The sequence below is a fragment of the Macrotis lagotis genome, chromosome 3, assembly GCF_037893015.1.
Source record: "Macrotis lagotis isolate mMagLag1 chromosome 3, bilby.v1.9.chrom.fasta, whole genome shotgun sequence".
NCBI lineage: Eukaryota > Metazoa > Chordata > Mammalia > Peramelemorphia > Peramelidae > Macrotis > Macrotis lagotis.
The window spans coordinates 227,235,924-227,262,640 of NC_133660.1; the positions used below are offsets into that span (position 1 = coordinate 227,235,924).

The 26,717-nt window shown below is 39.2% G+C and overlaps 1 protein-coding gene across 1 annotated transcript; it reads left to right on the forward strand.

Annotated features, from left to right (window-relative positions):
- Window positions 1-8,893: 8,893 nt before the first annotated feature.
- LOC141518194 (C-type lectin domain family 4 member K-like) lies at window positions 8,894-19,842 on the forward strand. Its single transcript, XM_074229998.1, has 6 exons — window positions 8,894-9,216; window positions 11,281-11,397; window positions 13,127-13,276; window positions 14,484-14,635; window positions 15,030-15,148; window positions 18,373-19,842. Exons 1-6 carry the CDS (start codon window positions 9,159-9,161, stop codon window positions 18,527-18,529), a joined length of 753 nt encoding a protein of 250 aa, XP_074086099.1. The 5' UTR covers window positions 8,894-9,158; the 3' UTR covers window positions 18,530-19,842.
- The last annotated feature ends 6,875 nt before the right edge of the window (window positions 19,843-26,717 follow it).

Below are 26,717 nucleotides of genomic sequence, written 5' to 3' on the forward strand. Positions count from 1 at the left end.
TGCCTGCCTCATAGAATTGTTAGGAAAAAAAGTTCACTATAAAGCTTAATCTTGGTGGTATTTATTATTATTATTACTATTATTATTATTATTTTGTTATTTTATCATTATCATCCTTGACCAGTAACCAAATGTTCTGACCCTATATGGTGTTTGCACATTCACATGAGGAAAAGATAGGAGATGGAACTCTAAATATCTGCAAGGATAGATCTAAACTGTGTAAAGAAAGTATTACTCTTCTGTGAACTTTGAGAATGATCTAGTCAGGTCAATTCTGGTTTCTTAATTTAATAAGAATTTTATGTACCAACTTGGGAATTAGCTAGGAAAGGTAAAAAGAACACCCAAACCTTTTAATTCAATTAGTAGTTTTTCCAATTGACTAAGGGTGAGTTGAGAAGTGGAGATCGAAGCAATTAACTCAGTGTAGGAAAATCAAAATGAAGTATTCTGGATGGAAATAAAATAATCTTATCTGAGACCATTCTTAATATGTCTGAGACTAGATAGATTTTATTTATGATTCTAATTACTTCAATCTGATGTATTATTTCTATTTCTTTATATTGTTGTCAGGCAGCATTATTCTCACAGCTAAGCGGTACAGTGAAGTCAAGACAATTCATCTTCATGACTTTAAATCTGACCTCAGATTCACATATGACCATGATCAAGTCATTTAACTAACCCTGTTTGCCTCAGTTTTCTCATCTATAAAATGATATGGAGAAGGAGATATCAAACCACTCCAGTATCTTTGTCAGAAAAACCCAAATGGGGTCACAGAGTTAGAGATGACTGAAAGGACAGAACAACATTATCATTCACATTTTTCTTGCTTCTAAGGCATCCAGGTGACACAATGGACAGAATACTAGGTCTGAAGTCAGGAAGACTTGAGTTCAAATCTAGACTCAGACATTTTCTATCTGTGAAACACTGGGCAAGTCACTTTCTCTGTTTGCCTCAGTTTCTTCATTTGAGAATGAGGATATGATAACATCTACTTCCCAGGATTGCTATAAGGATCAAATGAGATAATAGTATAGATTACATACATACACATAGAGCATAAGGCATTTGGCACATAATAAGTGTTTATAAATGTTGGTTATTATTACTTGCCAATAGATAATATATAATATTATTCATATTACTCATTTTTTCTAGGTTAAAAAATCCTAGTCAAAAAGCAGCATAGAATTAAAAAAGATAATTTAATTGATACAGAAGAGAAATATAAGATACTAAAATATTTTCAGCTCCCATTACCCATATAACAGTCTCCAAGTTTCATGCTTAGAAATGGAGGACAGTTTTCTCTCTGTTTCTCTCTGTTTCTTTGTCTCTCTGTCCCTGTTTCTGTCTCTGTCTCTGTCTCGCTCTGTTTCTCTGTCTCTCTGTCTCCCTGTCTCTCTCTCTGACTCTGTCTGTCTCTCTCTTTCTCTCTCTCTCTGTCTCTGTCTTTTCCACCTTCACCTTCCCTCCCTTCTGCCCTCCTTCCTTCCCTCCCTCTCTTGGGGTTAGGGTGTGTTCAAGGAAGACTAGTATCTCTGATATGAGGACTGCTGAACCCTCTTCAGGGCTGCTTTTTCCCTTGGATGGCCACCTGAGCTACCTGCATCTCTTACCTGTGTCTCCAAGATGCACAGCAGTCACATCCTGGTAAACCATTTCAGCAGACAGGCTAAACCAAATTTGAAGGGTCTCAAGCTCATTGGTGAATTGGTGGGGGTATCTACCCCAAGCACGTGGAGTCTTCCACTGTTGGAATGGGCAGAAGAAAACAATTCATTACATCAACCATGAAGCTAACTGAAGCAGGTACTGTGGAATGCTTAGAGCTTAGTTAGACATCGAAGACACCAAGGTCATCCACTGCATCTAGAGCCATCATCAATTGCCTTGACTTTGTCCTGCCACTCTGGATCATGATGACTTTGGAGAGAGTGAGACCAATGCCTTTGTGCAACTCTGCCTCATTTAAATCCAGTTTACACAAATAAAATGAGAGTTGTAGTCACAACCCTGCATATAGGTGGCCCATAGAGTTATTTCCCTACTGAAAGCAGCAATGAGATTTGGCAGCCCCCTGATTGACTGAGAAGCACTTTTATAAGGATCACATTTCTTATCTTTCTTATCTCCTAGTATGAGGAAGGGGCTAGAAACAGTGCCCTAAAAATTGTCTGCCTACCCTACCTGGCCTAATTACCATGGCAGACAGGCAGCCCACCCTGTGGTTAAAACACAAAAAAAGTACAAAGAAGATTCACAGATTTCACTTACCATTCATATGTGGAACATACTCACACTCATGGACAACATGAAATCCAATAGACAAAAAAAATGAACAGCTCTTGTTGAAAGAGAACTCAGCAGGTATCATGGCCAAAGAGAAGCCCTGAGTAAAACAAGACTGATAAATGAAGGCCAGCTTACTGAAGTCAGACTTGGATATACTGTTTCTTGGAGTGGCCACAGTGAAGAGGAGCTCCGTGAAGTTGGGGTAGGTCTTGAAATTAAAACTAATCTAATTAACAAACTTGAATGCCTACCAAAAGGAGTGAATGAGAGGATCATAACAATGAGATTGTCATTTTCAGGAAAATGCCATGCCACCATCATTAGTGCCTATGATACCTCCATGACAAACCCTGATGAAATGAAAGAAAAATTTTACAAAGACCTGGAGACTCTTAGCTTCAATATACCAAAAAAGGACAAGTGTATAATTCTGGGTGACTTTGTGCTAAAGTAGGTTCATACTACCAGACATGGCAGGATGGCTTTGGGAGGAATGGAGTCAGAAACAGTAACAGCAATAGTCACCTATTACTGAAGACTTGCGCATGTCATGACCATCTCTTCACAAACACTGTTCCATTTACCCAAATGCAATAAAATTTCCTGGATGAGTCCTTGGAGCAAACATTGGCATCTAACAGATTATGTGATTGTAATGAGACGAGACAGACAAGATGTGAGAATAATGAAAACAATGTGTGGCACAGGGTGCTAGACTAATCATAGACTCATTCTTTCCAAGCAAAATATTCACATTGAACCAAAGCAGTGGCCCCAAAGCAAAATGACTACCAGAAGAATTAATGTGAACAGATTAGAGTGCCTCTCTGAGCAGGAATAGCTTGTTGCTAACTTGTAGGAAAACTTGAGACAACACACAGTAGGCAACAGTGGGGCAGAAAAAGAATGGGTAGCTTTCAGAGATCTGGTGTATAGCACCGCATTTGCTCATCTAGATCAGAACACCAGCAAACACCAAGACTGGTTTGCTGAAAATGATGAGGAAAGACAGAAGTTGCTAAATGAAAAATGAGAACTCCACAAGATTTACCAGTAGGATAGTTCATCCATTTCTAAGAAGGCAGTATTTAATTCCAACAAAAGTAAAGTCCAAGTGAAGGTTAGAAAGAGGCAAAACTCTTGGTTCAATAAGAAGCCAGATGAAATTTTTGCAGATAGCAACAGTCCATCTCAACTACTCAGTGCAGTTGGAGCCACATTGATTAGTGGTAGGGACATCATCCTAGAGAAATTGGTTGAATGCTTCCATAATGTTCTCAATAGGACCATCACCAATCAATGTAGAAGTCATTGACCGTTTATCTAATGTTGAAGTCAATTTGTTCCTAGCTGAAGTTCCAAATGAAGAAGAGATTTTTGAATGCTATTAGGCTCCCTTCAAGTGGCAAAGCACCTAGTATTGATTCTAGTCCAGCTGAGCTTTACAAGGTGGGGGGGGAAGGGTCCAATTCAAAAACAGACTGAAATTTTCCAGGTTATATGGCATGAAGAGATTATCCCCCAAAATTCAAGGATGCCTCCATTGCCCATTTCTACAAAGGGAAAGGAAATATAGTGTCCTGTGATAAACACAAAGGTGTTTTTCTCATAGTCACTGCTGGTAAGATTCTTGCCAAAATTCTCCTCAAAGAGGTGGCTAAGTGGTGCAGTGGATAGAGCACTGGCCCTGGAGTCAGGAGTACATGAGTTCAAATCCAGCCTCAGACACTGAGTAATTACCTAGCTGTGTGGCCTTGGGCAAGTCACTTAACCCCATTACCTTGCAAAAACCTAAAAAACAAAAAACAAAATTCTCCTCAATAGGTTGATCCTTCATCTGATAGATGGTTACCTCCCTGAAAGCCAGTGTGACTTCAGAAATGGTCAAGGAACAGTTGATATGGGGTTTGCTGCCCAACAACTCCAGGAAAAATCCTAGGAGCAGAACAGAGGTCTGTACAAAACATGTAAATTTGACCAAGGACTTTGCTACTGTCACTTGTGAGGGTTTATGGAAAGTTATGTCAAAATTTGCTTGCCTCAGTTCTGGATAATGGACAATGCTCTCATGATTTTCCAGTCACCCATGGAGTGAAATAAGGCTGTTTCCTTACTTTCATGATTTTTAGCATGATATTTTCAGCCATGTTATCAAATGCCTTCACTGAAAATGAACATGGCACCATGATCAGCTACCACACTGATGTTATATTCTTCAACTTGAAAAGGCTACAAGCCAAGACCAAAATGGAGGGAGTGTTGGTGCATGATCTTCTGAAGTTTGCAGATGATTGTGCACCCAATGCAGCCTCTGAAACTGAGATGCAACAAAGGATCCATTCTCTGCTACTTGTGCTAATTTTGGTCTAAGAATCAACACCAAGAAAACACAGGTACTCCATCAATCAGCCAGGACCATACCATCCATATGAGGAACCATCAATTACAACTAATGGAGAAGTACTGAATAGTATGGATAAGTTCCCTTACCTTGGGACTGTACTTTCCAGAGAGATACATATTGATAATGAAGTTGAGACAGGCATTGCCAGAGCTAGCTCTGTATTTGGGAGGTTCCAAAAGAAAGTGTGGGAGAGAAGAGGTCTTATTAGACTGACTACCAAACTAAAGGTCTATAGAGCCAATGTGTTGACCTCATTGCTATACACTTGTGAAACCTGAATAGCCTACTACTAGAGCCATGCCAGGAAACTGAATCTCTTCCATTTAAATTGTCTTAGGAAGGTTCTGGAGATCATCTGGCAGGAGAAGATACTAGACGCCGAGGTCCTTTCTTGAGCTAAAATGCCTAGCATCCCAATATTACTACAGAGAATGAAACTATGATGGACTGATCACATTGTTAGAATGCCAAACATATGCTTGCCACAAAGACTATTTTATGGAGAACTCACACAGGGCAAGCACAAAGAATTCAGAAGAAGCAATACAGGGACACCCTGAAGGTCTCTCTTAAGAACTTAAGAACTTTGGAATTGATTGTGCAGCATGTGAGCCAGCACAGGACTGCCTAGCATGGTGTGCCCAAATCAGAAAGGGTGCTGTACTCAATGAGCAAGGCAGAACTGAAGTAGTTCAAAGGAAACTTGAGATATCTAAGTTTAGAGTAATCACCTCAGTTTGTGCCTGACCTGTGGTAGAGCATTCTGAGTTCATTTTGATTTGATCAGCCACAGTTGGACATACTGTAATTTGTCTCTAAAATAGTGATACCATTTTGGTCTTCTTTGATAAAGGACATGAATCAACCAACCCTCCCTCTCTCTCTGTCACTGTGTCTCTCTGTCTCTGTCTATGACTCTGTCTCTGTCTGTCTCTCTGGAAATTAAATAAAAGTGGATATATCCTTTGTTTTTTTAACTTGCATTGTATTCAAATAAAATTAAGTATTCATTGTAATTTTATAACAAAAAATAAAACTTACACATAAAATAAAAGTTACATAAAATATCAAATAGTCAATGAACTAAATTCATTGTCAAAAGGTTAGAACCTGCCACCAGAAGGAAAGGCAGAGTGCTTATGCCTTCTAAAACCAATTAATTGGCTTCTACTAGTTCCACTTGCCATAAGGAAGGGCTGGCTTGTAGGGGAAGCATTCAAGCAATATTTGAGAATAAAAGTGTCCAACCCTTCCCTCTGGTGTAAGGAGGTCCTTTCACCTTGTAATCACCTAGTCCCTGCATGCCACCTATGTTGGGGCACACTGCCTTCTGTTGTAAACCTCTCTTTCTGCCCCCTCATCAACTGTTGAGAATTTGATGCTAGTTTCACATGTCAAATTTGATTTGAACCTTGTTAGCAATTAAATAAAAGGATGTATTTATTCAAGAGTTATATTTAGAAATATCCAATAATCCACTGCCTCAAATTTTCTGACCCCCACAGACTTTTCTCCTACCAATGTCATACAAACCACAATTTGGAAAACTATACTATGATTTCCCCAAGTTATATCAAAAGCTCCTGAAGATCAGGGTCTGTGCCTCTTTTTTTCCCTTCTATATTTCCCTCTCCCCCAATTTAGCACAGTGCTAGGTATAGAGAAGGTATTCAATAAAGACTTGCTTCACTCAAATGCTGGTTATGTTATTATTTACTTGGCCAAACCTTTCTTTATAGATAATGCTGGTATGGTAGTCTAATTTACATTACTAATTCATGTGTTCAAATTATCATAAATTCCCAATTAGTGGAAATGAAATGTATCATTTTGCATTAATAATGTAATTGTTTCTTGAAATTTCAATGATGTACTTGTTTCTAGTTTTCAACTAAAAAGATTAGAGAATAGACCCAGAAATATATACCTGGAGGTTTAAAACATTTTATGTCCCAATAATACCTTTTCAAACAATGAACCTCCTTTACTCCATAAAAAATTAAATTATAAAATTTATCACATAAGCAATTTTAATTTTACTGATAAAATTAACAGGCATCCCTGAACATCATCTCTTCATTTAAAAATCCATAAAATTAAATATGCTAAAGCAAGAAACAATTTCTTATGAATGAACAATCTCCAAAACAGATGATTTTTTAGTTAAAAAAGGAACACAAAGAAATTAAATATGCAGAAATTAAATTTAAATATACTACATTCATAAGAGACCAGTTAGTTTGTCAAAAATCAGACTCCTAAAAATCCACACAACATCCTTTTCATTCTCAATCTTCATATTGAGTAAGTTCAGGGCCTCTGGGACCACGCTTTCCCTTTGTAAAATGATTGCTATCATCTGGAAACTTTTCAAGTAGCTCTTGTTCTAAGTTGGAATCTTCTGGAACGTCAAACCATCCTTGAGGGAATTTGGGCTTCTTAATTGCTTGCTTGATTGATTCAGATTGTCCTTAACTAGAATTTGTTCTCCTCAAAGAACTACACAGAGAGAATCTTGTCATCACTGGGGCCCACAAGGAGCTAGAACAGGGACCCAGAATGAACAGCCATGACCTCCCACAATCACTATGTGGGCCCTATGGTTGCAGATGTATCCTTTGTTAATAAGATTTATCCTGCTATTTTTGCTGTTTTATGTAGAAAATCTGGGAAAACAATCCCTGGTAAGACTCTATCTCCAGGGTTGGAAAAGGTCTGATAAAACTTCTGATAAAGTCAACTCTATCTTGCCAAGCCCCTGACTCTCCATTTCAAGCATCCCCCATTTTTGCCATTTCTCTGCAATCTTCTTCCATCTCTAGGAATGTGCTGAGATTGTTGAGGTCTCAGAACCTTCCTCTTTTCTGTTCTTTCCAGAAGCATCCTCCATCACAATCCTTGCCTCTTGGTGTAATTATCCTCAATCAAGAGTACTCAAGTTTATGGGAAATGTAATTCTAGAAAGTATCTTCCAGTGAGGGAAAGTAACCTGGATTTAATGGAAATGGCTTCTTGTTCTTCACAAAGAAACTCTAAACTCTAAATTACCCCACCCATGTGGTTGATGGAGGGGGAAAGAAGGAAGTGAGCGCAATCAGAGATGAAGGGTCAGCAGGAAGAGGACAGAGACAATAGGAGAAACTGAATTTAGGGATCTAAGGATCCAGGGGCCAGAGAAATAAAAAGGCTCAGATACATCCCACTGGGAATCAAAAATTAGTCAATGGTTAGAAAGTAGCAAATGAGGGAAACCTCTTTCCAACCTAAACCTCCAGCTCATTCCTCCATGAATCTTCCAACTCCCTCAAACCTTCCATTCTAACATTGACTCTTCTCAAATCCTGTCCCTCTGGGCTGTGGCTTATTGGTTCATTCAAAAAAACCAACTCAAGCTCTCACTACCATCATGGCAGATCTTTGACACTAGAACCATGCATTCCTACAGAATCACTAAACACCACCTTGTCCAAGGTAATATAAGATGAGATTTCTGACTCTGGGCCAGGAATATATTGGAACCAGCTTCTATAGATTAGGAAGAGTTGCTTATTAAATTTTCCATGTAAATACTTATACCTTAGAAATCAGCAAATACTACAAATGAAGGTTTGATCTATTGTTTTATTGATTGTCTAGGCTAAAGAAAGAAATGAAGAAAATGTCAATAATATAATTTAAGCTTAAAAGTATATTATGTGGGGCAGGTAATTGGCACAGTGGATAGAGCATTGACCCTGGAGTCAGGAGTACCTGAGTTCAAATTTGGCCTCTGACACTTAATAATTGCCCAGCTGTGTGACCTTGGGCAAGTCACTTAACCCCATTGCCTTAAATTTAAAAAAAAGTATGTCATGTGTACATATGTCTTTTTTTCCCCGGAGAGTCCATTGTTAGACATTTTTCAGCATACTCCTGTGAACAAATCATTTTAATTCTCTTAGTCTATAGTGTCCCATCTTTCAAATGAGGAAAATACTATCTGCAGTAGTATTTCCCAGGGGTTTGGGGAGGAAAGCACCCGATCTGACAGCTATCCCAAACCCTAGAAGCTCTTATGTAGGAGGTAGAGAAATTGTAAAGCCTTGATCTGAGAGGGCAGACTCAGCACTACAGCCCCAGATTGAGGGTGGAGTCCTGTTCACACTTCCCATTTCTCCCAATAAATAAATGTCACAGGATGATAGATTTAGAGCTAGAAGGGATCTCAGAGGTCCGAATTCAATCAGTTCATTTATAGATGATGAAACTGAGGATCAGAGAAGTTAAGTGATTTGCCTGATGTCACCCAGTTAGTAAATATGAAAGACAGGATTTGAAATGAGATCTTCAGACTCCAGCTCCAGAGTTCTTTCCACTCGGCTGCCCTCCCTGAAATGTGAACTGATAGAAATATATTGAGAGCATCTACACAGGAGCCCAGAGCCCTGTCTGACTAAAAGAACAGATGGACACTGAAGTTACTGATTCTACTGCAGATGATTGGCCAATCTTCTGGCCCCAAGGTGAGTCCACCCAAACTGCACCCCCCTTTCCTGCAGCCCAACTGCTCCTGCTCATCACTATCATTCCAATCTCTCCCCTAGATGATGGGATATCCCATTACCTTGAGACAAGAACCTTTCCACACTATAACTAAAATCACTTCTCCAGGAAGTTCCCTGATACCAATAGGCAAAAATCTAAACCCTCAGTGTGGAAGTTCAAGAATCCTAAAGATTGAAGGAATTTCCCTATGTGGAAATCATTAAACTGGCATATGGTTGCACATCCCTGGCAAATGGTCATCCATCTTCTTCTGGGAGATCTCTGTCTTCCAAGTCAACTCATTATTCAATTTTGGGATAACTTGGAATGGTGGAAAGTTCCTTCTCACAAGGAGCCCAATTCTACTTCTCTGCAATTTTCATAGATTATTTCTAGTTCTTCCTTCCAGGACCAGGCAAAATAAGGCAAACCTTCTGCATGGTATCCCTTCAAATATTTGAAAACAATTACAATGTTCAAGCCCAGATCTCCTCCTGGAAAGAATAATATACCCACTTCCTGTAATTTAGCCTTGATACCCTCCCTATCCTTGGTTACTTTCTTTTCTTTTGCTGATGTTCTTTCCAAAATGTGGGTCCTTCTGCATTTTGATCCTTTTGACCATTCCAGTCTTACTTCCCAGTCTTTGGGTGGTAGAGGGGAGTAGAAGTTCTGGGTTCTTCCACCTATGTCCTCTTCATTTGGAGAAAGAAGGAAAACAGTGGCCTTCTCCTTCTTTGGTCAAGGGGGAAAACGTTGGGCTTGTGTTCCCTGTTCTGGATATACTCCACCTGAAGGCAGGGGTCAAAGTGCTCCCTGTTCCCTGAGATCCCTGAGAAGCCCTCACACCTCAACCTTCAAACCCCAGAGCTTCATCAGTTCAAGTAGAATCCCAGCCTTCAGCTTTCTCATCAGGAGACAAAGATCTCTGCTGTTGAGAGAAAGGAGGTAGGGAGTAGCATAGGAGGAAAAAGGAGACAAGAGAGGACTTTTAACAGCAGCTATGAAAAGTTCAGTTGAGAGGCAGAGAAGAGTAAAATGATTTCTATGCAATAGTGATGGCTCAGATGCGATTTGGTAACAAATTTTTGATTGAGTCAGTTGGCCTAATTTCATGACTTTCTTCAACAGCATCTGATGGTTTTGGAGCAGGGTTAGAAAGTAAATTGTGGAAGTAACCCAGAGTTGGTATGAGAGGTTATGGGACAATGGGGCAATCAAGATATAGGAAAGAGTCTAAACGAACTGCTTCATAAGGATAATAATACTCATGCAAGACAGAGCATGAGCTCTTCTCCTTTTGTGTTTCACTTAAATGAAGAGTGAACCCTCTGGACACTTTTATCAGAATTATGTTTTAAAGTGTGTAAAATCAGTAGAGAGGACTGTCAAATGATACTGAAATTAGTAAAACGAAGATGCAATTCTTTCCTGTCCAAGTTCATGGACCCTGTGGAATCTATTCATGGACCCATAAGGGGACTGTAGATCCCAGGTTAAGAGTCCTTGAGCTAGAGGCAATGTAGAAAAAACATTGGACTAAGCATTAGAACAGACTTGGATTTGAATTTCCCTTTCCACAATTTTTACATTATTTATTTTTAATTATTAATTAACTTTATTAATTAAAAGTATTCAATTTAATTTTTAAAAAATTTACTAATTTAAGGCAGCTAGGTGTCACAGTGGATAGAGCACCAGCCCTGGAGTCAGGAGGACCTGAGTTCAAATCTGACCTCAGACACTTAAAAATTGCCCAGCTGTGTGACCTTGGGCAAGTCACTTAACCCCATTGCCTTAAATAAAAAAAATTTACTAATTTAACAGTCATCAGTAAACACAAGTATTTATATACTCAAGGAAATGCACAAAGAGAGAGGTTGAATTGTATATGATGAAGCCATGGGTCCCCACAGTGAAGAGGAGGGAGGAAATAGATAATAAATTTAACAGTAGTTATAATAGCAACAACTAAGAATGCCAGGACAGTAGTCTATTTCAGTAAATATTGCTTTAAACCTGAATCTTTCTCCCCCTATAAGGTTTCTTCTCTAAAGCAAAGATGCGATTAAGCCCTAGGATGCAACGAATGATCCATGGAGCCCTGATCCTCCTGTCCTTGGTCTTGATCATATCGCTTGTGATTGTGGCAGCTCAATGTGAGTAATTCCAAGAGTTCCTGGCTAAGGTTCCATAGGGCTGTCTCTATCTCAGATGGGAGGAATCCTGCTTCTCCCTGAGAGGGAAGGGTGTAACTGTGATAACAGAAATGATCAGATTGTTGTAGAACTCAGAAGAGTTAGAAGAGATTCTAGTAGGAATTTGAGATTGACTGGTGCAGGTATGGGATGGAAAAGATACTCATACCTAGCGACCTAAAACTCAGAATCAAAAACCTCATTCAACTATCTCTGGGTGTCTCTTTGTATCTTTTTCACTCCGCCTTTGTTTATTTGTCTCTCTCTTCCTTACAAACACACATATGTACATGCACATACATACACACCATGTTAGAGCTAGAAAGTAACTTATAGAATATCTAGTGCAACCTCCTGTTTTTAGAGATTAGAAAACTGAGCCCCAGAGTGGTATTGAGAGCTGGACTAAAGGATCTGTAAGATTCCCTCCAGCTCTTAATCCTATAAAACATCATGATGAGATTGAAAGCAACCTGAGCATGGAATTAGGTCACTGAGGTTGGAATCCTGAATTTCACCTTTACTGGGTGCTTGACACTGGATAAATAATCTAAACTCTCTCGTTCAGAGGCTTCCACACTGATTGGGTATCAAGGATACCCAAGCATACCCCTCAATCTCCCTTCTCAGTTCTGTGTTCTCCTATCTTGTCTCTTCATCATCATCACCCCAGAATTGTCAGCAGAGTCCTGAAGTCTTCACCCTCTTCTCATCCCACTCTTCCACTTGGGTGTGATGGGAAAAAATCATTGACATGCTATGTGACCTTCTCTTCTCTGGGTCCATTCACTCCTCTCTATAACATAATCTTGGTTATTTTCATCTATCCCTCCATTATGGAACCATAGAATCTTAGAGTATGAAAGGACCTTCAAGGTTGTTTTGACCAACCACTACTTGAAGTAATGGAAAGAGCCCTGACCTTTACATGAGAAGACCCAATTTCATTCCTTCCCCAGCACTAGCACTGTGACCTTGGAGAAGTCTCTTCTCTCTCTAAGGCACAGTTTCCTTCTCTGTAAATTGGGGGCTGGATTCTAAGACTTCTTCTAGCTCTAATGTTCTTTGAGTCTGAGATAAAAGATAGTTTTGGAAAACTGCATAAGCAAGGTATCACATTAATGATGACCACAAAACAATATTCAGTTCCCAAATCTCTGGGTAATCATTGCCCTGATCAAAAGAATTCCTTTTAGTTTTTGCAGATCATCTTATCAATCTCTTTTCCCTGATTGTATGTCTCTGACACAAGGCTCAGAGACCCTGGGAGAGGGAGGGAGTTTTTCATGTCCATTCTGTTGGAGGTGGAGTGAGCAACTCCTAAAGGAAGCCAGTCTGGGTTAGACTGTCTATCCAAGTGCAACCAATTCTTAAACTGGATATTGGGGAAGAAAGTATATATCCTCCAAGCTGCAGAAACCAAGGCCTGGGTGTCATCCTGGCTATGCAATTCTGATAGTAACACTATTGTTGGGTTGCATCCCCACATCCCCAGGTGGGGATCCAAGAAGAGGCCCCAGATCTTTTCCTGAATAGGAATCATATCACCATCCCTTCCTAAAGTCCCAGCTAAGAAGGGACTTAGGTCATTAGTTTTATCTCATTTCTCTTCAAAGATAAGAATTTCACTTACTGAGCCCCCAGGGGCTCCTCTTCCCATTATGCAAGTACCCTCGGAATTTAATTCCAGGTTTGCAGGCAAAGAAGAGAATGAACCAGGAAATCAAGACCCTGAAGGACTCTTTGGAGAAGAAGAACAATATGACCTTGGAATTCAAGACTTTGAAGGACTCTTTGGAGGAGATCAATACCACCTACAATATCTTGAGAGAGCAGTATGGTGAGTTTCCCCTTTTGTGGTTCCCAGTGGAGAAACCTCAGTTAGACCTCTCTATGTCTATCTCTTGATTATCCTTACTACAGATCCCCCCATACTCCCCAAATAGCAATGGCTATTTGCTTGAGCCCCCATGTTGTCTCAGGTAAGTATTTTTAATGTGAATGAAGTTCCTGCATAATTATATAGAGCACCTGGGTCACTCCAACTTGCCCATGGACTACCCCACTACCAGCTTCCCCAAGTTCAAAGTATTTTGAGTATTTGCATACCTTTATCTGATGAACCCTCATCAATGTTTATTTTTAACTAATCAGTCAGAGGACTCAACTGGTTCAAATTAAAGATACTTTACCGAAATAATAGAAAGATCAGTAGTAGAACCTTTTCTCCTAGAGTACACATCCTACAAATATACAAATCATCCATAGAAATAGCCAGTACATTTAGGAAATATGCAGGGAGAGACTTACCCATAGGAAACATATGTAACTAAGATCCATTTGTATACAAGCAAGTCACATCTCTAACAATGTGGGGCCACATATATATTTCCTGGTGATGCATCTTCTTGTTTTGGCTTAAACCCACTATAAATTGAGTATAAAAGGCAGTGTTCCAGAGATCTCATGGTGATTGCCATGTGTCACTAGCACTGGTGATTGGTTTCTTGATTCTTAGAGGTATTAACCTGCTGGATATGTGGTTGCGGGAATTTCTTCTTCTACTAGTCTGTAGCTTTCAACCAAAGTCCTCATCTGAGAATTTCAAGGTTTTCCTTCCAAATGAGAAGTGGGCTCTGCCTTCCTTTTTTTCCACTCATAGATCAGAAGTTTCAGCTTTAGTGAAAGACTGAATCACCCAGTCATCAAAATGGAAAAGTCTTCAGCTATTTTCCTTCATTAGGAAAGAAAGCTGTTAGGCCTTGGAAGTATATAATGGAAAAAAATAGTACTGATTGATTATATTGAACAGCACTCAGGTTTCACACAAATTAGGCTGAGTTGGGGGAGGGAAATGCTGCCTATTGTCAATGTCAATATGGGACCTAAAGATTTCTCACATGGCGCTATATTTTTATACTCTATGGTCTATATAGAGGCAGCATTTCCCTTACATTTCTCTATATACTTTCAGCTTGAAATCCTATGAACTTCTTGGTCTCTTTCTGCTAAGAATTCATCCCCTTCTCTCCTCTTCTCCTCCAAAGGGAATTTCATAAAGAGAGTCTCCAAGAACTGGAAAATTTACAATGGAAGTCTCTACTACTTCTCTTGTGACATCAAGTCCTGGGAAGAGGCTGAGAAATTCTGTGTATCCCAGAATTCCCACTTGGCATCTGTGACTTCTGTAGGAGAACAGGTAAGGTGTACCCTCACAATTTGTGGCCCAGGTGTTAGATGAGGGACTGGAACAAATGACTTTTTAATGCCTAGGAATTCCCCAGAGGACAGAGATATAGACTCCTAACCCCAGGGGAAACATTTGTCTGGGGTCTTCATTGCTCCTCCTCAGGAGATCAGTTCAATCTCTGCTCTTCTCATCCTTCTCAACCTGTCTTATTGTGCTTCCTTGTTCTAGGGCAGGGGTGGCATCTATAAGTGATGTCAGCCCTAGGTAGGATATTACTTTGTCCCATCAGCCCCCACATTTCCACTCCACTGGGAAATACTCAGACAAACACAGATGGGCCAACAAATGCAGGCACATACATGCATGCACATAATAATACATTTTCTATTGAATTGTTCCTAAGGAATTTCTTTACAAGATATTGAAGGGAGAAAGACATTGGATTGGGCTGAATGACAGACACACAGAAGATACCTGGACCTGGGTGGATGGGACCATTTATGATCCAGTCCAGAGCAGAGGGTAAGTCTAGTATTTCTGGTCCTCCCCAGCCCTTCATTCTCCTATCAATTACATTGAGATTTTTTGGGCCTTTCATCACTCCGACCCTCTAAGAACAGCTCAGTGGTAATGATGGGAACTGAAGTAGTCTAGTCTTGCCTGTAAGAGTGACTGACTGTGGTGTGTGTGTGTGTGTGTGTGTGTGTGTGTGTGTGTGTGTGTGTGTGTGTGAAACTAATGCTGCTTTATAGACAATAAAACACTTAGGAAACTTGTTTGTGTCTGAGGTTCTCAAACATTCTCCAACACTGATGGGACAGAGCCTAAGGCAGTTGTGGCTCAAAGACACAGCCCTAGACTGTTTCAGAAAGAGTCAATATTACATCACAGACACACATTGTCCTTCTGGGTAGTTTAACCTGAGGGCACAAGGGAGGCACCATGAACATCCACAGCTCTTCTCTCCCAGGAGCTAAAGAAGCACATAGCGTTCCTTTAGTCACTTACACAAGGATAAGAAAAAACTTAAAACAAAGGGAAGACTTAGAGGAATCCCAACAATGCAGCTGTAGGCCCCCCTGAATTTTCTAGGCTTCTCTGGATCTAACTTTTTTTTTTTTAGGTTTTTGCAAGGTAATGGGGTTAAGTGACTTGCCTAAGACTACACAGGGTAGTTATTAAGTGTTTGAGGCTGGAATTGAACTCAGGTCCTCCAGACTCCAAGAGCTAGTGCTCTATCCACTGCACCACCTAGCCACCCCTGCCTGGGGCTAGCTCTTGCTGGGCCTCTATAAGCAACCAAGGTTGCCACAAAAATGGCCACTATATTAACTAAGAAGAGTAAGGCAGACTCTTCCTCATCAATTAACCAATCAATCTACAAGTATTTGTTAAGTCCTACAAATTCCAGACATTCATTATATTAGGTTCTGAGGATTCAAATATAAAGAAGGAAGTAATCCCAGTTCAAAAGAAACTTAAATTTTCATAGGTGGGGGGTAGAGACAAGTACATATAATAATTATAAATATAGCATAAATATAAAGTCAACAAATACAAATACATATAAAGAAGTTAAATACAAGGTAGTTTAGGAGGAAGGGTGCTAGTAGCTGTAGAAAAAGCTTCATGCCTTGGAGCTTGTGCCACCTCTTAAAGGAAGGGAAGGATTTAATGAGCCAGAGATAAGGAAGGAGTACATTGAAGGATAGCCAATTTAAAAGGTATAGTGATAGGAGATAGAATGTCATAAATGAGGAACAGTCATTTTGGTTGAATCAAAGATTATAGAAGGAGGGGAGTAATATCCAGCAAGACTGGAAAGGTCATTTGGGGCCCTATTGTGATAGACATTTAGAGCTCAAGAGAGGAGTTATATTTGATCTGAAGGAAAATAGGGAGTGGGCAATAGGGGGTACAGTAGATAAAGCACTGATCCTGGAAGCAGGAAGACCTGAGCTCAAATCTGACCTCAGACACTTAATACTTATTTAGCTGTATGACTTTAGGCAAGTCACTTAACTCCATTGCTGTGCAAAAGTCAAAGAAAATAAAAAAAGAAAATAGGGGTAGCTAGGTGATTCACTAGGCCTGGAGTCAGGAAGATTCATCTCTCTGAGTTAAAATCTGAACTCAGACACTAGCTGTGTGACCCTGGGAAAGACACTTAACCCTGTTTGCCTCAGTTTCCCCATCTATAAAATGAACTGGAGAAGGAAATGGCAAACCATTATAGTATCTTTGCCAAGAAAACCCCAAATGGGGTCAAAAAAAGTCAGACATGACTTAAACTACTCAACAACAAAGCAACAGGAGAAATAGGATATCAATGGCTTTGATTAAATAGGGAAGTCACTTTCTAAGATCTGGACATAAGGCAAATTACTTTGATAGCAGTGTGTAGGAGAAACTTGAGTCAGTAAGAGAAGTTAGGAAGTTGTTGCAATAATCTAGGGATGAGGCAATGAGTATCAACACCAGGGTGGCAGCTGTGTTGGTGGAGAGAAGAAATAAGATGCCAGAAATGTAAGGTGGTAATGGAAGATTTGGCAATTGCTTAGCTCCCACAACATATAGTTCTAATATTCTTATAGTGACAGCTCAGCTCAAGGGCAAATCACCACACATGTACATAGGTACATAAACACACACACACATATCAGCTGCTTTTCTAACTGTGAGTTCAATGCTTCAAACTTCACTGCTATAACTAGCCATGATTCTGGTTCAAATGGCAAGTATAACCAGATTTGGAATCAGAGAACCTGAATCTGAATTTTTAAAAAATGATCTGGTGTGACCTTTAGATGAGTCTCATTCCTTTCCTGGGCATCACATCAGAGCTCTCCCAGCTCTAAACCTTCTGGTCCTAGGATTCTATCAATCTGCTCCAGTTCTAATTCCTGTTTTCTCTGGCTAACTTGTTTTAATTCTTCATGTCTTCTCTAGGCATCTGAGAATTATAAAATGAGTTGGAAGGAATCTCAGAGGTCAATGCATCCATGCAAGATAATTGTCTCTACAAAATTCCCAATAAGTGATGATCCATTTTTCCCAGTGACCAGGAGTTTACTTTTTTTTAGAAGCAATCATCCCACCCTGGGGTCACTCTCATTGTTAAGAGATTTTTTTCTTAATAATAATAACAATTTCTAACTATTTAATGCTTCAAGGTTTGCAAAACTATTTACACACTATCAAATTTGTCCCTCACAATCACCCCCTATATTAGGTGTTTAATGTCCATACCAATTTTACAGATAAAGATATAGACTGACAGCAATAGTGACTTGCCCAGGGATGTACAGTTAATGAAGTGTCTAAGGCTGAATTTAAACTCAGACCTTCTTGACTTCAAGTCACCCACTTCTTTTTTTTTTTGTTTGTTTGCTTATTTTTGCAAGGCAAATGGGGTTAAGAGGCTTGCCCAAGGCCACACAGCTAGGTAATTATGAAGTGTCTGAGGTCAAATTTGAACTCAGGTACTCCTGACTTCAGGGACGGTGCTCTATCCACTGTGCCACCTAGCTGCCCCATATGCCACCCACTTCTACCTACTGCTCCTAATTCTAACTTGTGAGGTCAAGCAAAGCAAATTGAGTCTCTTGCCCACATTAAGAATTTCAAACACTAGAATATAGAAATCAAATTTCCCTAACAAAACAATAAGATATACAGCCAGTTATTGAAAGACTCCATTAATCTCAATCTCTTGAATGAGCCTGTGTCTACCATTCATCAATTAGGTTCTGGATGCCAGGACAACCCACTAATTATCAGGGGAAAGAGGATTGTGTGGAGATGAAGATGGAGGCACTCACTTCCTGGAATGATGAAAACTGTGCATTAAAATACAAATTCATCTGTAAGAGTTCTCTTGGACCATCAAACCTGGACTTCTAGAAGGGCATCTTCTAGCCTGAAACAGAGCTCTGAGGACCTCAATTCTGCACCAGAACCTCTCTTAAGATCCAATCTCATCAGACACTTCCAGGTTTTCACCCAATGATTCTGCTCACATTTAGCCTTGGGAAGCTGCAGAAATTTCAAAACTTGGAACAGGACTTAGAACTAGAAGGATTTCTGCCCCCAGTTCTAATGCTTGTCCATTATCAGTGCTCCAATCTCCTCCCCTCAGTCATAAATTCATTCAATGTCAGAGTTGTAAAAGTCCCCTCTATAAACCCCGTTGGCATCTCTATCTCATAGAATTTCTAACATCCTTCAATGCAATGTCTCCCTACTCCTTGAGACCTTTTCTGATCTCTCAACTCCTGACACTCTTTGCCTCTTGAAAGTATTTTGTATTACTTTACATATGTGTTTTACTTACCTTTTACAAGTTCTATCTCCCTATTTGAATACAAGCTTCTAATTTCCAAAAGGCTACAAAACTTCAATATCACTATTAGGTCTGTATCCTAAAGAGATTTTTAAAAGATGGGGTATTTGTTCAAAAATATTTAGAGCATCTCTTTTTGTGTTGACAAAGATTTGGAAATTGAGGGTTATATTCGTCGGTTGGGGAATGGTTGAACAAGTTGTGGTATATGATTGTTATGGAATTTTACTATGCTATAAGAAATGGTGATCAGAAAAACCTGGAAAATCTTATATAACTGATGCAAAGTGAAATGAGCAGTAAGAGCAATACTATAAGATGATCAACTCTGAATAACTTAGCTGTTCTCAGCAATACAATGATCTAAGACAATTCCAAGGAACTCATGATGGAAAAATCCTATCCACCTCCAGAGAAATATCTGAGAGTCTGAATGCATACTTTATGCATTTTTCTTTCTTGGGTCTGTCTCTTCTTTCACAACAGAACACATAAAGTAATATGTTTTGTATGATTGAACATATATACCTATATCATATTGCTTACTATCTAAGGCAGGGAGGAAGGAAGGAAGAGAAAAATTTGTAGCTCAAAATTTTTAAAAAAGTAAAAAATTATCTTTGCATATAACTGGGGGAAATAAAATCTATTTTTTAAAATGAATATAAGTTCCTTGAGGGCAGTACTTGTTCCATTTTGCCTTTGTAACCCAATACCAAATGTACCTTGCAAATGAGGTGTTTACTAGATTTATGTTTAACCTCCCTATCTTATTCATCAAGTCCTATGAATCAAGACTTATTAAATCCAATCCCCTCTCCCCCAAGAAGACTGAGGTAAAAGAAACAGCTGCCTAATCCTCCAACCCTACCACCCATTGTCTCTGGTTTACTCACTCCTTCCTACAATCCTTTGGTTCATTTTCCTGTACTCCAAGGCCCACCACTACTGGTCCATGATACTGCTGCAGTTTCATGTACTACTAACTTCCCTTCCCTTCCCTTTCCCTGAGTTGAGCCAGGGAGAATGTGGGGAATGTGGGTAATTAGAGGATCAGGTAAAGGAACTGGAGGTGTTTAAAGTGAAGAAGAGAAGATTCAGGGGCAGATAGTTTTGCTCTCTTCATATTTTTGAAGGGCATAGGTGAAAGGTTGGACCTTTCTGCTTGGCTGATGAAGATGGAGTTAAAACCATTAGGAAGAAATGACAGGGAGGCTGGCCTGGGTTCTGTGTAAAGAAAATTCTTCCTCAGTCAATAACAGTGAAGAAATATTTAAGTTCCTATTATGTGCCAAATGCTGTGAAAGGTACTGGGAATACAAAAAGAGGCAAAGAGCTCAGTCTAATGGGAGAGAGAAACAAAAGCAAACAAATGCATGCAAATTAGCTATATATATATTATAAATAGGAAATAATTAGGGACATTGGGATTAAGAGGCTTTGGGAAAAGCTTTCTGTAGAAAATGGAATTTTTGTTGAAATTTCTAGGAAACCAGGGTGATAACCATAATTTCTCTTTGGCTAAGACAAAAATAACAAAATTAGTTTTATGAATGAAGTTTAATTCTCTAGGATCTTACCAGAACCCATGGGTGGAAGGCATCCTTACAAATGCCAATGTCTTTCCAACATTTTGGGGAGTTTTTATACAATTTAGACAAAAGCAGTAAAACTTTTGGAGGCCAGCCAAAGAGATTTCAGCTAGAAGACATGGTTTTACAAATATGATTCTCTCAAATCTTATAATATTAACTGAAAATTCCTATTGACAAGAATTCCTCTTATGCTGAAGAGTAAATGTTTACAAACAACAATAGGATTTTCTCTCTGCTCATCCAGGATGTCTCTTATCTCAAATTATGTTGATCAAGGTACTAACATTATGATAACCTGAAAGATAGACATAAGTGAAGTCAACATTTTTAGGAGACTAGACCTTACATAGCACAGACTGCATTTTATAATCCTTAGTTAAAGCTTAAGAGACAAACTTCTGATTAGAAATGTATTACTTAAGAAATATAAATTGGATCCTAAAGAATATCAGGTTATACACTTGTTTGTCATAGATTCAACCAGAGCAGTTTTCCTGTCTTTCAAGCATAATTGTTCATCTAATACACAACTTGAAAGCCATCCTTTGAGATGCTCATTTGAATAGATCTTACAGGCAAGACCTTTTCCCTTTGATCTATTGGAAAAGGACAGGCCCTGTGGAGAGACAGAGATAAACATTTCTGAACCTACTTTCCTTAGTTAAAGCTAACAGGAGAACTATTTTATTTTTAATCAGAACTATAGAGATCAAGAAATATTCATAAACTATCTAAGGATATAAGAGTAGACAAGGGCCAACAATTGGAATGATGGAGGAAGAACAATCTAGGCCGGAGGGCAATCAGAGAAAATGCCCAGAGCTGAGAGAGGAGGATCTTTTTGTGAAACAGGTGGGCAGCCAGTATCACTGGATCAAAGAGCATGTGCCAGGGAGGATGGTGGAAGAAGACCAGAAAGTAAGAAGGACCTAGGTTAGGCAGAGAGAGAGCATCGAATGTCAAATAGAGGACAATTTGAACACATGAGCTTTGATGAGAAGTAGGCAGGCAGACTGTGGAATCTTCAGAGAGACTCTTGGAATGGAGGCCAAGGATATACTTAAGAAGCACAACCCAGAGAGGTTTATCTAGTGGATGAAAATTCTATATGACCTCTGATGTCCCAATTCTAGGATTCTGTGTCTGTGAGGAAGCTCCTCAATTGCTCTCAGACCCAAGGGTTCTTTACCTTTTTGTGAGCTGCAGACCTCTCTGCCAGTCTGGAGAATCCTAAGGGCCCCTTCTTGGAATCACATCTTTAAATACATAAAAGAAACATACAATGTCAAAAGAAATCAATTATACTGAATGGCAGTTATCAAACAGCTATTTAAAAGTCTACTTTCCCCAGGTTAAAAACCTCTGCCAAGGAGGATATTCAGATCAGTTGAAACATCTGAAAAAAAAATCACTTTCTGGGCATTTCATATCTGATTTTACATATTTGAAAAACTGTCATGTGAAGGGAGATTCCAATTTTTTCTACTCAGTTCCAAAAGGCATTTTCACTCTAGTAGAAGAACTACGTGGAATTTGCAAGAAGGCAGTTTTAACTCCATGAATTTAAAAATGACAGCTGCGCAAAAGAGAAATGGGTTTCTTTGTAAAATAGTGAGATCCCCATAGGTCAAAGTGTTCAAGTCAGCCCAGATGACCATTTTTCAGGAATGTTTATAGAAGAAGTCCCAGTAAGGTTAAGGTCTGGTAGTTGAGATGATTCGTGGAGTTCTGTTTTGGCTTGGAAGCATGAAGAGATTTCTATTAAATCTGATTATCATCACCTGGCTTTCTTGGCTTGCCTCTGGGAACCAGGAAACCTAATGAGTTTCAACCCCCCACTCTTCTCTCCTGGGACAGTGGGAGTAACAGCGAGCTTGGGACCTGAAACAAAGGGAGCTGAGTTCTGTTCCTGGCTTTGACCCTGCCTAGTTGTATAACATGGGGCAAAATAACCAAGCCACCATACCCTTATCATTTGTCCATCTATAAAATGGGGGTCAGTCAGGTGGCACAATGAAGAGAACACAGACCTTGGAGTCAGGAAGACCCAATTTCAAAACCAGCCTCAGACACTTGACACAACTAACCCTGTGACCTTGGGCAAGTCACTTAACCCTGATTGCTCACATTCAGGGCCAACTCCAGTCATCCATATCTGACCACTGGACTCAGCTCCAAAGGAGAAAGTGAGGTTGGTGACTTAGCCCAGCCCCCTGTCACTGAAATCCAATTCACTTGCTTGTCATGGCATTACCACCCTGTTGTCATGGTCTTCTTTGAGAAGGAAGGACAATCTTCTATCAAAACAATAGACTTAGGGCTTGGGGCCTCTTGGTCCCAGGGCCAGGGCTCTCTGTCCACTGTACCACTTGGCTAACCCACAACACATTTTTGAAGAGAGATAGAGTGAAAGGAGAGAGAAAATATAATAGATGGTAGTGGGGAGGAATGAATGGAGTGAACTACTATCAGCAGCAGCAACTGTGGAAAAATATGGAAGTAACTTCTCTGATGGACTTAGGATAAAGAATGTGATCCACCGGAGACAGAGCTGATGGTATCTGACCACAGACTGAAATGTTTTTCTCTTTCTTTCACTCTATTTCTCATGAGGTTTTCCATTTTTATGTGTGTGGGGAGTATTATATTTACTCTTAAGCAAGAATACTTTAGTATTTTGTAAATAAATTAAAGAAAAATTTAAAAAGATATAGCAGAAGCACTATCTATTGAATGAAATGTTCTGGCTCTCCCCCTCAGCTATTATTGCTCTTTCATCTGTATAATTTTGAATTTAACTAATCTGTATACATATATATATATTTACTATTTATTCACTTTAAATGAATATTATATCTATATAGACTACTTCATTATAATAAACCACTTATGGGGGCGACTAGGTGGTGCAGTGCATAGAGCACTAGCCCTGGAGTCAGGAGTACCTGAGTTCAAATTTGACCTCAGACACTTAATAATTACCTAGCTGTGTGGCCTTGGACAAGCCACTTAACCCCACTGCCTTGCAAAAAAAACCCCAACAACCTTAAAAAGATTATAAACTACTTATGAGAAGAGGTTGAAAATATTTTGTACTTGCTCTCCCAGTGCTTAGAATGAAGGTTGACACAAGGTAAGTGCTTAATTGATAAGTCTTGATTGATTGGTTAAAAACACCTGCCTTTTAAAGTTCAGTTTTAGCAAATTATTTAGCTATTTTGTTTATTTAAAATTTTGTTTTCTATCATTTCATTTCTCAGGGTGATATGGAAAATAAAATGTTGTTGAACGTCAAAAAAATAATAATAGACTTAAGAAACCTATGTTCACATCCTATTCTGATATTTACAACTTGTTTGGCCTTGGGCAACTTGCCCAGCCGCTTTAGGACCTCTGTTTGCTCAGCCATGAAATGAAGGGTTTGGACATTTGACAAAACTGAAATCCACTCCAGTTGTCTTATCTCTGATTCTATTCCTGCACACCCCCCCCCCCCAGTACTTTCCTGGGCAGCTGCCATCCCAGCCCCTTAAGGCAACCTGGATTATTGCAACAGTCCTGAGAGGTAAAACAGTATCTCTGGATCCCCCTGAAATGTAATTATGCGGCATAGTGTTGGGGGAAAGATTGGACTTGGAAACCGGAGAGCTAGATTTGAGTCCCTAATCCACAATCTATTAGGTTTGTGGCCTTAGGAAAATCACTTCCCTTCTCCTCAATGGTAAAATTAGAGTGTTACCAACAGGCCTAACGCAAGCCCTATTTGTTCAAGTTCGACGTTGAAATGTAGTGTGGGTCATTCAACAACTAATGAAAAGTTTAATCATAGCATAGAAAAGAATTTCAACAAGAATCCTATAGCTTTAAGCCTGGAGAGACCCACAAACACGTATTGCCAATTTTTTTTTTTTAGGTTTTTTCCAAGGCAATGGGGTTAAGTGACTTGCCCAAGGCCACACAGCTTGGTAATTATTAAATGTTTGAGACCGGATTTGAATCCAGGTACTCCTGACTCCAGGGCCGGTGCTTTATCCCCTGCACCACCTAGCCGCCCCCGTATTGACGATTTTGATCCATTTTCCACTGTGAAGAATCACCCTCTTACCTGGAAATGCAGGTGTAAAAAGAAAATAGAGATTTATTAAAAAGAAATTACAATACAAAAGGAAGTAAAAGTTAAGAAGAGATTAAGGAAAAGCCACGAGGATGCTAATTAATCCTGTCAGGCCAGCTGCCAGGCTCAGCAGAAGTATGGAAAGGAAGCCCAGCCTCTCCTGAAATCTCCTTAAATTCCCCCTCAGGGTCCATGGGAAGAGGTGGTGTCCTGGGAGTTTGCCTTTTGGGGAGGGGTCCAAAGGGTCTCAGATTCTGGTATGGATGGTCTCAGTTGTTGTTTCTAGCACCTGTGCTACTTAGCTGCCCCAAAACAAAAGAGGACACTATCTAGATCAGATTGAAGGTCAGACTGCAGCCTAGATTAGCCTGAAAGAGTATTTTAACAGAGGGATAAAGGAAGAAAGATTTCCTTAACAGTGCAAACAACAAAAATAAAATTATAAATTTTGTCTCTAATTGATTTCACTATTCCCTATGCCCACGGTTCTCTGCCTGTTACATACACCCACACACACAAAATTTCCATTTGTAATTGGTCTGGTCATCAGGGCAAGTTTGAAGAGCCCCCAACTCCATCTGGGTGGGTCTTTTAATGCCCTTAGGTGATCAGCATGACCAAAAGCTCCTGGGAAGCTGTTAGCTTTAGCCTTGGTCCCATGGACCAAGTAAGTCCAAAGGAAACCTTTGTCAGGAAAAAAAAAAAAACACAAGTGAAAGGAGGAATTCTCATAGATATTGGTTCATTCAAACAGGACACTGGACTTAATGAGTGCTGAGACTTTTGATGTTTAGGAGATAGGAGATCTTTTCAGCCAGTAGCTTTCCTGGTCTTTACCTTTTTGGAGGCAGAAGTTAATTAGCAACTTTACCCTTAAAACAACTAGATCCCAAAGGAAATTCAAATAAAAAATCATTTGTTTAAACAAATCACTTGTATTTAGAGAAAGGCAGTAGGTATTAAGGGAAATTCAGATTTTGGGTGGAGCATGACTTCTGTTATGGAGCTCGAAGAACTTTGGAGGGAATATTTGAAGGGAATGGAGATAGACATAAACTTCATAACAATAATACCTGACAGCTATATGGTACTTTAAGATTTGCAAAGCATATTACATATATTCTCATTTGATATGTCTATATAGATAAAAATAAAAATAACATAAGTGTATCAGAGAGATGCAGATTAAAATGTAAAGTCTGAGAATGAGAGTAATTACTAATTGGAGTAAGGAAGAAAGACTTTCTAGAGAATGTGGCAGCTGAAATGGGCTTTAAAATTGATTCTGAATTTGACAGACAGGTTAAAGAAAGGTCATTCCAAGAAAGAAAAGTAAGAGTCCAAGACAACTGAAAAGGAGTGGAGATTTGAGAGACAAAAAAATATCTGATTTGGCTAGAGGAAACAGTATGTAGACAGAGCAACATGAGGTAATTCTGGGCAGTCAAAGCAATACGAGAGTGTAGAAATTCTTCTTTTTTCCCCCTTATATATTTATTAATTGATTCATTCATTTATTTATTCATTTATTTTGTTTGTTTTCTAATTACATGCAAAAATTGTTTACAACATTCATTTTTTTGCTCACTTTTGCTACATTTTTCCACCACCCTCCCTTGCCGCCCTCCTCTCCATGTCAATAACCAATCTGATATAGATTATATCTATAAAATTACACTTCACATATTTCTGCACTAGAGAAACTATGAAGGAAGAACTAGAACTAAGGGGGAGAATGTGAGAAAGAAAAATATAAAAGAAATTTTTAAAAATGAATGTAGCTTGTTTTTCTCTGCATTCAGAATCCATAGTTGTTTTTTTTTCTGCTGGATGTGGATGGCATTTTTCCTTAATAAATCTCCAAGTATTATCCTTGATCACTGAACTGCTGAGAGGAGTTGCTTCTATCACAGTTAATCATCTCACAATGTTGCTGTTAGTGTGTATAGTGTTCTCCTAGTTCTCACTTTATTCAACATCAGTTTATGCAAATCTTTCCATGCTTTGCTGAAGTCAGACCACTCATAATTTCTTACAGAT

Bases quoted from the DNA above. Each gene is read 5' to 3' on its own strand.
- LOC141518194 (XM_074229998.1), top strand. From the start codon at position 9,159: ATGGACACTGAAGTTACTGATTCTACTGCAGATGATTGGCCAATCTTC. The intron at 14,636-15,029 runs GTAAGGTGTACC...ATTGTTCCTAAG, and splicing joins TGACTTCTGTAGGAGAACAG to GAATTTCTTTACAAGATATT. The intron at 15,149-18,372 runs GTAAGTCTAGTA...TTCATCAATTAG, and splicing joins GATCCAGTCCAGAGCAGAGG to GTTCTGGATGCCAGGACAAC.